This window comes from Pipistrellus kuhlii, unplaced genomic scaffold (assembly GCF_014108245.1).
Source record: "Pipistrellus kuhlii isolate mPipKuh1 unplaced genomic scaffold, mPipKuh1.p scaffold_m20_p_5, whole genome shotgun sequence".
In the NCBI taxonomy this organism is placed as follows: domain Eukaryota; kingdom Metazoa; phylum Chordata; class Mammalia; order Chiroptera; family Vespertilionidae; genus Pipistrellus; species Pipistrellus kuhlii.
Window position 1 is genome coordinate 20566204 of NW_023425551.1, and position 13921 is coordinate 20580124.

Below are 13921 nucleotides of genomic sequence, written 5' to 3' on the forward strand. Positions count from 1 at the left end.
TACTTCAGGCAAAAAGCAATAATTCTGTCAGTACAATATTCAGAACCCATACTTTCTTGATTAAGTGAAATAATCAGGATTCAGAAAACACTGAAAATTGCATTGCCAAAGAGCTGATTTCTGTAAAAATGTCATTTTAGAACCATTTTATGCCCAGAGAAAATCATCTACCTATCTTGCATGATCACAGCCCCCCCATGGAGCCTGGTACTGGAGTAGACTTTGGGCATCTTAATAAAAGTCTGGTACCCGTGTGCCTTGGACTGACAGGGGACAGAGCAGAGCTGAGGCAGAGGCCTGCCGGACCATGTGGGACCCCCTGCCTGTGAGGAGCTTCTGAGCAGCAGTCTCTCTCCACCAGCTCTCGGAGGGGGGGAGGGGGTGGGGGGGGGAAGGGAGCTGCCCGGAATTTACTCTCATGTGTAATGCAGTGCAAAGGAACAAAGGAAGCTAAAGGGTTTTTATTTTTTACATCACATTTGCTCTAAGAGAGGCACCGATTTTGTCCAGTGCCGCCGATTCACTGACTCAGAACGCTGCAGTTAGGGCTGAAGGCAGGGCCACAGTGCCAACGTTCAGACCTGTCTCCGTGTAATCAAGTCTGCATTGAATCCTCAGGAAAGAAATGTTCTGGAAGACAGTCCTCAGGACACAAAACCAAGTCTCGGCAAAAATGATCCCAATTTTGAGGTGCTGGTTCAGCTGGTAAGCCAATTATTACATAATAAAATTTTTCCACCTGTTTTTCTCCTGAGGCTCTCCCCCCCCCCCCAAACACACACACACACACACACACACACACACACACACACAAACACACACACACACCCTACAACAACAACACTCAACTACTTTCACCTTTATTCTGGTTAGTTCTTTTTTCTTGGAAGTTTCAAGAACAAAGTAAAAATATGTCAAGGGGGTTGTGGGGGTGGAGGGAAAGCTCTCAAATGTAATTGGGGGAATCCAGTCAGTAGATTTTTCTTTTCTTTTTTACATTTTTACTTATTTGTTAGTGAGAGAGAAACATTGATATGAGAGGTATACATTGATTGGTTGCCTCTCACACAGGTCCCACAAATGGGGATCAAGCCTGCAACTGAGGTATGTGTCCTTAACCGGATTGAACTGGGACCCTTCAGTCCCAGGACCAATGCTCTATCCATTGAGCCAAGCCGGTTAGGGCAGTAGTTTTTCTTTGAATATTTTCTGGTCTGAAATGAAGTCGAGTCGAGGAGATGGAGGTATCACATCTTGGGAGCAAAAGCCACCTCTGCCACTCTTTGCGTTTCTAACTAACATGACACAGGAACGGCAGTTAAAGGAACAACACAGGCACAAAAAGGTTTAGTTTATCCTACCCACCAATTCACGGTCTGACTTTAAATGCTGAGTAGCATCAGTACAGCGTTTAGGGCTTCGTCTCTCAGGCCAGAACGGTAGTGCTCAGAGGAGGCTGCAGTACAGCAGAGCCTTAGTCTGTCCTGTCCCAGTACACAGCTATGCGTGCTGTTTTGCTTTTCTTCAACACATGTCCACACGTACCATCCTATTTCATTCTCGAGATCCTCTAACACAGATATTAGTAACCACATTTTTGTAAACGAGGAACTGAAGTTAGAAGACTTAAATGACTTCACTGAGATTAAATAATTGGCAGACATTTGCCAACCATATCCAAGGACAGATGAAGTTAAGAGAATAAGCCTCATTTTGGTACATGAGCACAAAGCTGATGAATATTCTATTGAGATCCTCCCCTAAATACCCAGCCTTTAAAACCTCCCAAAACAAAGGTCCCTGAGCATGCCCTCCCTCCCAGGAGTAGACCCACGTTTCCCCCTGCCCCCCGCCCCCAACTTCTTTCCCCACAGGCACGCATCTCCTAAACTCTCAGGGACCCCTGAAGTTTGCAACCAGGACAGCAACAGAAGCAGCAGTTCATCCCAGGAACCCCCCGGAGCCTGTCCCCAAGTCTGCTTTTCCCTCTGACTTCTTGGTGCACCAAAGCAGCACAGTCGAGGCTCATGTTCCCGGCCCTTTCTGGTTTCTCTGTCCCCAGCTTTAACAAACGTCCTCTAAAACTAAAAAAACAACAGCAGCTGGCAGAGAGAAACTTGAATCTCATGGCCTTGACCTCAGCCCCAAGGCTGTTTTTCAGCGGACATCACCTGGGTGGGTACACCTACAGCAGTGCAGACCGCAGCCCTCACTTGCCCTCAGAGAGTATGACTGGGAAATAGATACCTGACAACAGTCTTAAGACAACAAAAAGTTGGACACCTGAAACCTTAAGTCAAAATCATTATAAACGTTGGATGGCCCCAATGAATAAAAAATATGCAAAGACACATAAAAATATAATATGGGCTGCAAGCCAATCCTCAAGTGGGAAGCAGTTGTATTTTTTAACTCATTAGATAGATCTATATAAATAGGCATTATTTACAGACCATGTGTTTGAAAGATAAAATTAGCTAAGAACTGTGTGTTTATAGTATTGCAAACAGAGAGTTTTCTAATTTTTCTCTTGTTACTTTTCCATTTTGATTTTAGTTTATAAACATCTGGTTGACTTGTTTTGAGTGAACCTCGTGTGGCACTAGGCTTTACTCCTGTCATTTGATTTGGGGCTTGGGGTATACTTAGGGTTGGAGGGGAAAGAAGAAACTGTGTTCTAAGAGAATTAATCACTCTAGGCTCAAATACATGCCCACCACATTTTTAAAATTTAAATATTATAATTATTTTCTTTTGTAAAGGTGCGGCTCATTTTGAAACTTTTGAAAAGTACAGATAAAAGGAAAAGAATGACCTATTCTCAGGAATGCAAACTAATTTCTCCAAATACAAACATAGCACACATAATAATAGGGTGTGGAATTTCTTTACACCAGTGTATGACTCTTCCCTCTGCATTAAGAAAATAAAACAAGACGTTGAAATAGAGGAAACAGGACATTTGGCAACCTAGCTACCCAGGGGAGATGGGCTCACAGTTCCCAGGGTAGGTGCTTTTCCCTAAATACTGAAAGAAGAGCATGAGTGTCCATATTTCATTACGTGCCCATAGATAGTAAATTATTTGTTAATGAGAGGGCTAGCTCATTTCAGGACTCCTGTCTGCAGGATAATCAATAAAAAAAACACTACGGGGTGGGGGTGGGGGGGAAACACACACAAATAAAAACGGGCAACCCAAAGACCTCCTCACCCACCACGGTGCCTTCTCATCCTGTACAGCCAGCAGCCAGCACAGGACACACCATGTATTCAAAGGACAGACTGAGAAAAGTAAAGTCTCCCTCTGCCCTCTCAGGATCCAAGAGTCAAGTCCCATCTCTACCACAGCATCACACTGGCCCAGTGTGAGGGGCTATTTGGCGATACTAGGGACAAGCGATGTTCGGCGAGGTCCTCCATAGTCCCCTATAAAGATTCCCTTCAACCAACCCAGCGTGTCACAGAGCAGCCAGGGCCATCTCAGAGTGACTGCCCGCCTGCTGGTACTTCCATTGCTCTGTCTCCCTCCACTTTCAGGCTTTTGGGGGCTATACTCCTGGAAAGAATCACTCTGCTTTCTCTGAGTTCTTAATGCTTTTCTTCAGGAAAGAAAGCGCCAGACGGACTGGTCTGCCAAGCGAACTAGAGTTGCAGGGGAACTCTTACAGAGTGAGAGAAAATACGTGCAGATGCTGGAAATTGTGAGAGATGTTTACGTCGCACCACTAAAAGCAGCGCTGGCCTCAAACAGAGCAATTCTGAGTGCTGCAAACCTCCAGATCATTTTCTCTGATATCCTGCAGGTTTTAAGTCTCAACAGGTAATTCCTGAATACATATTTTCTGAAATACTATGCGGTGGGAGCAACCCACACTTACCTGCACAGAGGCTCAGGCAGTCTCTGCCTCTCCTGGGGACCCTGATCATTGCACAGAAGAGAGAGGATTTTTGCCACCTGGCTGCAACCGGTAGTGATGATTCCCAGGGGCTGATCCCTGCCTCAGTTCAAACCCTTGGTACTAGGAGTGCAGGTCAGTGCCAGGCAGTTCTGTCTTCAACATATTGTTCATGCAAAAGACAAGACAGCATGTTTAGTTGAGCAATGGGAAAGGAACCGAAGGATGTGAAGGGACTAAGTTACTAGGATTCTTTGCTTAGAGAACCCATGGTCAGGTTAACAACAGTAGATGTTTTGAAGTATGAAATAGGACACAGAGGAAGTGATCATTTGATCTGTGGTAAAGACAAACTAAGCTTGTGGTTCTCTGCCAGTAACCTTCCAGATCAAGCATGTCAACCTCAAAGGCTAACACGGGCAGATAACCAAGGTTTAAGTCTATGTGGGCCGCAAAAAAACAAAAGCTTCAATTTTCATAGAAACATAGGTGTATTTCGATAGAGACATGCTGAATACAAAGGACTAAAATAAATGAGTAATCAATAACATAAAATAATAGAACATTTTAATAAAAATTAATATATTTTTTGATCATTAACTTACCAGACACTGAATAACTGCACAAATTAATAAGTGTAACACAAATAAACCTATTTTTCTCATTCTCCAAAAATAAAATATTTCCTATTGTGCACACCAAACAAGTCAGTATAAGACTAATGATGTGGCAATCGGTTGCTAAAATATTTGCTACTTGTATTAGTAGAGAGAAATGGTGCGCCTGTGCATAAGGCACATAGGGAAATGAATGCAACATGATGATAGTAACCAGTCATTAGCGAACATTGTAGCTCGTTATTAATAATTATGTATAACAGGATATTGTAAAAGTTAAGTTATGAAAATTTTATTAAAACGTTTCTTACATACTGTTATACTAGTATAGGTTGGGCTGCGAGTTTGACATGCTTGTTCCAGGTGACTGGGACCAAGTTCCTTGCCTTCCCTCAACCCAACTCCTACAAAATAAAGAGGTTGAATGAGGCTTGTTCTGTTTTCAAGGCCTGTGATGGCTGAATGAAGGACAACCTTAGATCCAGGGGAAATGGCCTGAGGGAAGGTTATGTCCATTTAAAATGAATCGAGCACTCTGCTCTGGGGACTGTAAGAAACCTTCTTGCCTGCATGGCTGGCCATGTGGGAATGGGAGAGTCAGGGGCAGCCTATGGAGGCCAGCATGGGGTTCAGCCTCAAGGGATTAAGGTGAGGAGGTGTGATCCCCCCACAGACAACCTAGTTCCTCACTTCCCAGCTCCCCTTGTCCTGTCCAATCTGTATTATCACAAAAGTATGCCCAGCCATACATGAGTAGGCTGAAGCAGGCTGCACTAATGACATCTGATTCATTTGTTAAGTTTATAGGTTATCACTGGCCAATATTTCATGGTCATGCTTTTCCGTCTTACAGGCAGTTTCTAGATAACCTGAGAGACAGACTACAGGAATGGGGCCCAGCTCACTGTGTGGGAGAAATATTCTTAAAGTTTGGGAGCCAGCTGAACACATATACCAATTTCTTCAACAATTACCCCGTTGTTCTGAAAACCATTGAAAAGGTAAATGATTGAGTTACCATCCAGGCCTTTATGAGACCTGAACTTGAAAGGTAGTGTTGTGTGCAATCCAAAGAACAAAGACTTGGTTTCCGGACCCACGCTGAGGACAAGGACCGGACATTTAATTTTGTATCACGAGAGGCTAGCACAGTGCTTCACACAGCAGGACCCAGAAACTAGTTGTTGGACTGAACTAATCCTCATGCAGATTGCCAGACTTTTGTTAGCTGCAGCTATCCTGTGGGTCACTTACAGGGAAATGTTTACCTGTTAGAGACAGTGGAGCCTGTGAGCTCCAGTCCCACTCTGCCCCCACAGACCTGTGTGACCTTGACAAAGGTGGCTGTCTTATGAAGAAAAGGAATTAATGGTCCGTGTTTCTTAGGGTAAGGCTACTCAATTTGTGAAATTTCACTATGCATAAGGAATTTCTTTGTCGTACATTTCTTAGAAAGTGCATTGTGACTTGTGCCGTATGTAGCTGAGCAGGAATATTCACTTCCCTCTGCATCAATAGCTGTTCTGGTTGGGATCTTTTCTAATGGCAGTAAGACCCCTTTCTTCCCTCCTCAATTTGTATCAGAAGTGCAGCCGAAGAGGCTACCTTGTGACATGGGGCATACTTCCACCAGTGGCCGCTTCGGCTGTGTCCCCCTGGCTGCACTGAGCCCCCGGGGGCCGTTTCCTGACCTTGGGCACCTCCCTTTATGGTACCCCTCCACCCTGCCCAGAGAGTTTAACACTGCTAGACATACTAATTATGTATTGGGTGAAAATTGCACGAATAAGGCAATTTCATAGAACTGACTACAAAGACAAGAATTGCCAATTTTTTATAGTGAATAATAATGATATCTGGCTCATTAAAATAGGGTGTGCATTTAAGTACTCAATAACTGTTAGCTACTACTATTACTGAAATCAGTCAGTATTTATTTAATTTCTAGGAATTAGCATTACTGGCATCTTTTAGGCATGTCCCCACTGAGAAAAATGGGTACTTCCTGGGCACCTTGCTGATGATGAATGAATACACTTTAAAGCAGATGTTAAATACAATGGAACACCTTTATAATGATTAGCAGCAGGTATTATAGGTGAATACCACCAACTGTCTTTTATGACAAGGAAATAACATTTACTGTGCAACAGGCATTTTATGGACAAGATTTATTTTTCCTTCACAAGTGTCAGGTATGATATCTATGAGGAAACTGAGGCTCGGGGAGTTAGGTAACTTAACTAGTTCACAAAGAATGAGGATGGAAAGTCTGTTTTCATTTGTCAATACTGGTTAAGTTCAATGAACAGGGTTAGGGTTAGTTCTATGGTATGAATAAATCACTATACTTAGTACATTATATTACTAAGTACTAATAGCACTTGGACCAGAGGTAGATGTTGCCCTCTTGCTTTGAGGGCTTCATAGATCATGTCTGCCCGGGGTAACAGAATGTTTTACAACTGTCACACCGAGCGAAGTTTTGACAATATTATGCTCACCTTTAGTGCAGAGAGATGGTACCAGCATTCCGAGCTTTCCTGAAGAGGCACGATAAAACCATTGTCACCAAAATGCTGAGGTAAGTTCTGAGGGAGAGCACAGCTGAGGCACCTGAAGACCGGGCCTTCTTTGACCTTTGGAAAGAGACCAGGTTCCCTTCTCTGTGCCCTCACAGCCTGCAGGAGCTGCTCCTGTGCCCATCCCGAAGATTTGATGAGTATATTCATCTTCTCTATGCTCTGAGGCTTCATACTTCTGCAGAACATGCTGACCGTGGGGATTTGACCACTGCAATTGACCAAATGAAAGCATACAAAGGTTATATAGATCAGGTTGGTTGCTCACAAGAGTCCGTGTCCTTTAAAAATGCTACAATGCTTTTTCAGTAGTCTCACTCAAATTCTTCAGCCTTTGAATGTGAAATCGTTGTGTTCAGAGACTTGGAGCACTACAGGCATCTATTTTAAGCCAAACAACATGAGACAGAATGTTTTCAGAAAACTATACAGGTACAACAAAAGCTTTATTAATATGAAAGTTTGAAGAATGGAGAGTATTGGGATTGATTTTTCTAGAAGACTAAAGGAAAAAAAAATAAAATCTTTTTTTGCGGAAAGAACTTAATGTATGAGGTTTTCTGAATTAAGTCAGCATCTCAGAGTGTGGTACTATCATTCTGAACAATCCTGGTGATGAGCACTCTGCACGGGTCCAAGCTGAATGTAAAATTATGACATATTTTGCCCAGAAGATGCTTTTTGAATAGTTTTGTCATTTGCCTCTTTGTTTTAAAACAATGGGTCCATGAAATTAGATTCTTATTATAATGTATAGAAATCGCAAGTCCTGTATCAAGTGCCATGAAATATTTTAAATCTATTTTTATGTATACACGTTTCACAATTTTATTTCCCTTAAAATCACTTTGTTTTCTAGATGAAGCAAAACTCCAATAAGAAAGATCAGCTGTCAGACATACAGAGAAGCATCTTGGGGTGTCCTGTACGTATTCTGATGTACTTGCTGCATCTCCTGCTCATAGATAAAACCTCATATCATTGGCAAAAGAGACATACAGATGTCCAATCAGCTAACATCTGTTGAACGCCTGCTGTGTGCCTGGTGCTGCCAAGCCCTCACATTTCACATCCTTCTATAATATCTGCAAGGATGCTAAGTGGGCTTGAGCCCATCCCTTAACTTTCATGCAATCTTACCTCCTTTCTTGGTACTACTGTGATCACAACCCCCTCTGAGAAAAGGGCCATGTATTTCATTGCTTCATATTCCTCTATGCATAGTACCTGGTTAGGATCTTGCACACTGAGGATACCTGAAAAATCTTAGAAGCCCTCTGTTGGATGCTACCTATAGAATAACATCTAGTCCCATTCTACCTTTTCTTTTACTGCCCTGCCTACCACTCTATGAGCCAACATACAGATCTACTCACAGTTCTCCAGTAATGTCAGCCTCCCCTCACACAGTTGTGCTTTGCCCATACTCTTTCTTGAAAATGACCTTCCATTCATACCCTGCTGGGCAAACTTCTATTCATCCTTTACAAGTCCAGTTCAATCATCATCTTCCTGTAGTTGCTCCCACCATCTCCTGCTGGGAATTGCCCCTTTCTGGTCTCCTGCAGCACCTTGAATATCTGTCACATTTTATTACAATCCTATACTCACAAGACTGGGAACTCAATCAGGGGTGAGCTATGTTTTACTTGTCTTCTAGAGTTTGGCATATAACAGGAGCTAGATACATGAATCATATTGAATTAAATTATTGATTGGAGATGTTATTTTTATTTGGTCAAATTAGGGAAGCAAGATGGAGTTATTTTGTCATAACTTAGATCTGCATATTTTGGTAGGGAAAATGAAGTGGAGTCGATTGAGTTACAAAAAGTTCAAAATCTTAGAACTTCTTCTCTAGATGATTGTTCACACTAAGTGACCATCTCTATCTCCATCAGTGCAAGGGCCCAACTTCTTAATTTGTAATAATTCATTCTCTTCCTTTTCTTGATAGTTTACTTCTTATTCACCCCACTTCCTCTTTATTTTTGATGCTAAGAAAATGTTTATAAATAAAACAATTTCAGTAACTTAAGAAATTAGACAACACCCTAAAATAAAGTTTTCATTGTTAATTCTGTGGTCTTTATATAAAGAATGCCTATTTTATAAACAAAATCATTGGCTTTTTTTTTCTTTCTTTTTTTTTTAAAATACATTTTTATTGTTCATATTATTACAAATGTTCCTTTTTTTTTTCTTCCTCTCTCCATTGCTCCCCTCCACCAGGTTCCCACCCCACCCTCTGCCCTTTCCCCACCCCCCATTGTCCTCATCCATAGGTGCACAGTTTATGTTCAGTCTCTTCCCACATCCCCCTCTCCCCTTTTTCCCAAGAATCGTCAGTTCACTCCCCTTCCATACCTCTGATTCTATTATATTCAACAGTTAATATTGTTCATCAGATTTCTTTTTTTTAAATTTCCTTGGTTTTTAGATTCACTTGTTGATATTTACGTATTTATTGTTCATAATTTTTATCTTTATTTACTTTCTCTTCTGAAAAAACCCCCTTCAGCAATTCATATAATTCTAGTTTGGTGGTGATGAACTCCTTTAGCTTTTTTTTTTTTATTAGTGAAGCTCTTTATCTGACCTTTGATTCTGAATGATAGCTTTGCTGGATAGATTATCTTTGGCTGTAGGTTCTTACTATTCATCACTTTGAATATTTCTTGCCATTCCCATCTGGCCTGCATGGTTTCTGTTGAGAAATCAGCTGACAATTGTATAGGTGCTCCTTGCTTTGCTCTTGCTGCTTTTAATATTCTCTCTTTGTCTTTTGCTCTTGGAATTTTAATTATGATTTGTCTTGGTGTGGTCCTCTTTGGATTCCTTTTGTTTGGAGTTTTGTGCTTTTCCTGGACTTATAAGTCTAATTCTTTCACCAGGTGGCGGAAGTTTTCTGTCACTATTTCTTTCAGTATGTTTTTGATATCTTGCTCTCTCTCATCTTCTGGGACCCCCATAATTCTGATGTTGGTTCGCTTGAAGTTGTCCCAGAGGTTTCTTACATTATCTTCAATTTTCTGGGTTCTCTTGCCTTCTAGCTTCTGCAGAGGAGTGTCTTCTGGCTCTTTATGTTCCAAATCTTTGACTTGATTCTTGCGATCTTCCATTCTGTTTTTAAGACTCTGTATAATATTTTTTATTTCAGACAATGTATTCTTTATTTCTTGTTGATCCATTATCATTTCTTGTTGATTCCTTATTAATTCTAGTTGATCCATTTCCATATCCTCATAGGTCTTATCGATCTTTTCTAGGAAATTCTTGAAAAACCTTATAAGCGTAGATTTGAACTCTATATCCAGTTGCTTTTTGTCCTCCATTTCTTTTGTTTGTGATCTATTTCGTCTTGGCATTTTCACAGCTTCCCTGATGGGGCGGGGTTTCAAGGTAGAGCCTACAGCTTTGGCTTCCGTTAGTCCCTGCCCTATGCTGCTCCTGAGTCTCAGTGTCCTTCAGTACTCATTGCAAGCGCCTCTGAGAGAAAGGTGCCCTCGATTCTTGCCTGCTACCAAACAGTCTAGGCTCTCCCCCAATGAGCCCGGTATTGGGGTTCAGTTCAGCTGGAAGTGGAGTTGGAGGTGGCGTTCAGAGCAGTCTGGAGCCCCTGTCTCCTTCCCGTGAGGGCAATCCTGTGGCACAGCCAACCGTCCCTTCTCTGCGCACAATGTGCGCGCCTCTGGGACCTCCTTTTCCCATTCCCCTGGGTTCCGCCTTACAGCCCAGCTCCCTATGGATGAGCCTGGGTCTCCGGGGTCTGGCCTAGAACTGGGGTTCAGAGCAGTTGGAACTGGGGCCCAGCACAGTCAGAGCTTTTATCTCCTTCCTGCTAGGGAACACCAGCCAGGCACTCAGCCTCCCTCCTCTCCGGCTCCATTCTCTCCGCATGCCGCATGTCTCCATACCTTGGGCTTTTACAGCTCCTCCGCTCTTCCTTCTGGTTTTCTCCTTGCTTCATGTTGTAGACTTTCCAGTCAGTCGACTTTCCTGTAGTTCTGGGCAATGTCCATTTATATTTTAGTTGTATTTTATTGAAATTGTTGTGTGCGGCTGCGGGTAGGTGTTTACCTGTGCAGCCATCTTGGATTCTCCCCCTCATTGGCTTTTTTTATAATCGAACTGAGTTCTACTCAACACTTGTGTATTCTGGGATACAAAATGATTCTGCAGAAGTGGGGCCTTTTATTTTCTAAAAAATGTGTCTGATTTTGTGTTTTATTTCTTAGATTCTATCAGAAGTAAACAGATATCTGATTAGAGTCCAAGATGTAGTCCAGCTTCACTGCTGCAATGAGGAAATAAGTTTCTTTTTAAGGTAAATATCTAACTACCTTGCAGCTGTCACTGTGTCTTACTCACACCCTGTATCCTGTACAATGTCTGACATAGTAGTTTACGATAATCTGTGTGTTGAACTGAAAAGTTACACACACCCCTCTGAGGTGCTTTATCACCTATGTCAATTCCAGGCAGCTACTGGGCAAATGGGAGAAAATAAATAGTTTTTGCCAGGACCATGAACTACACAGAAACAGGAATTCTGAAGTTAGTCACTTCCCTACTGAGAGATGATCCAAGTGTTGTGGGATATCACATGTGTGATCTGCTCAACTATAAGAAAGAGCACACCAGTTTATCCTCAGATACTTACTGTGGTCAGTAGTTAAAAGGTCTCACCATAAGATCACCATGATATTGAGGTCTCACCATATCTAGTTTGCATACTGCTTCAGAGTCATGTAAGAACAAAAGATAGGAGGGTGTCAATTTCCATAAACTAGCATCCAATTTTCTCTGTGGAACAAAGATGGGCAATTTCTGTAAAAGGTCAGCTAGTAAACATTTAGGTCTTGCTGGCCAAATAATCTCTGTGGCAACTACCTAACTTAGTCTTTGAAGCACAAAGGCAGTTATATAACCAATATAACACATAACAGATACCATCTTTATAAACAATATAATACACAAATGAGTGTGGCTGGGTTCCAATAAAACTTCATTTACAAAAACAAGTGGTGAGGGTGCCTGGCTGGCGTGTCAGAGTGGTTGAGCCTTGACCTATGAACTGGGAGGTCGTAGTTCAATTCCTGGTCAGGGAACATGCCTGGGTTTTGGGCTTGGTCCCCAGTAGGGAGTGTGCAAGAGGCAGCCTATCAATGATTCTCTCTCATCATTTATGTTTCTATCTCTCTCACCATCTCCCTTCCTCTCTGAAATCAATAAAAAATATATTAAAAAAAAACAAACCCACACACAAACAAGTGGTGGGGCCAGTCTCTGCTTTAGGAAATTGTTTGCCAAACTGTGTTCTCAGTATTGATGGCAATGATGATAACTCAACAAATAGCAACCAATGGAGAGGGAATTAACTTCTTTTATTTGTCCAACTCCAATAAAAAAAAAAAAGGTTTAACTGTTATTTTAATGAATATTTCAATTAACGTTTCCCAAAATCACAGGGTTGAGGTGGGGGATGATTGGAAATCAGTTCTCTGTCCTAATCCCCACCTAGAGTGACTCTTAAGTGAAAATCAAATCACACAATTGTGTCACTTTTCTCATTGACACAGTTTTTGTCTTGTTTTGATGTTGTTTTTGGTCAGCGGCAACAGAAGAGATACAATGATGGAAGGAGACTATCTGCCAAACCAGCAATTCTAAACACACCCGTGTAGTAGGAATGTGCTAGGAGTTGCTCCGTTTATTTCTTTTCTTAAATTGTCTAAAATTGATTTCAGAGAGGAAGGAAGAGTGAAATAGAAACATCAATGATGAGAGAGACTCATTGGTTGGCTGCCTCCTGCACACTCTCTACTGAAGATTGAGCTGGAAACCCCAGGTATGTACCCTGATTGGGAATCGAACTGTGCCATCCTGATTTATAGATCAATGCTTAACCACTGAGCCACACCAGCCAGGTTGCTCTAGTTTCTGATTATTAGAATTTATTTTACCTCCCGAGGATATATTTGACCTTAAACACTCTTCCTCTTTTTATGTAATTCCAAGTATCTGACTTATACAATTTTCCTTCTCTCTGAAGAACTTTTAACATTTCTTGCTAGGCAGGTCAATGAAGTCCTTCAATTTTTGTCTGAGAGTCTTTTGAAGGATAATTTTACTGGTTACAGAATTCTAGCTTAGTGGGCTTTTTCTTTCAACACTTATGTCACTCCACTGTCTTCTTCCTTGCATGTTTTTTCAACAGGAATCCAGTATAATTCTTATACTTGCTCTTCTATAAGTAGGGCATTTTACAATTCTCTAGGTCCTTTCAAGTTTTTATTTTTGTCTTTGACATTTTGTCTTTGGAATTAAAATATGATATGCCTAAGTGTAGATTTTAAGTTTTTCTTTCTTCCTAGACCTGTGATTTGGTGTCTGTCAATGATTTTGGAAAATTCTCAGCCATTATTACTTCAAATATTCCTTCTGCTCCTCTTCTCCAGCTGATATTCCTTGTGGACAGTGTTACATCTTTTGTAATTGCCCCACACTTTTTGGATATTCTGTTTCTTTCTTTCCAATCTTTTTTCTCTGTTTTTCAGTTTGGTAAGTTTTATTAATGTATCTTGGCTCACTGATTCTTTCCTTAGCTATGTCCAGTCTGCTGATAAGGCTATCAAAGGAATTATTCTTCTGTTGTTTCTGATTCCTAGAATTTCTTTTTAATTTCTCAGCATTTCATTTATATTTATATTACTCATCTGTTCTCGCATGCTACCCACTTTTTCAATGGAGTCCTTATTTATCATACTTATCTTAAATTCAAAATCTCTACCATAGCTGAGTCTGGGGATTGAGCCGGCAG

The 13921-nt window shown here is 41.4% G+C and overlaps 1 protein-coding gene across 1 annotated transcript in view; it reads left to right on the plus strand.

Annotated features, from left to right (window-relative positions):
* ECT2L (epithelial cell transforming 2 like) overlaps nt 1–13921 on the plus strand; it is a 57412-nt gene that overhangs the window by 36157 nt on the left and 7334 nt on the right. Inside the window, exons 13-19 of the mRNA XM_036413457.2 lie at nt 619–705; nt 3609–3823; nt 5370–5517; nt 7027–7100; nt 7197–7353; nt 7958–8023; nt 11337–11425. Coding sequence (XP_036269350.1) covers nt 619–705; nt 3609–3823; nt 5370–5517; nt 7027–7100; nt 7197–7353; nt 7958–8023; nt 11337–11425 — 836 coding nt within the window. The remainder of the gene's footprint in view (nt 1–618; nt 706–3608; nt 3824–5369; nt 5518–7026; nt 7101–7196; nt 7354–7957; nt 8024–11336; nt 11426–13921) is intronic.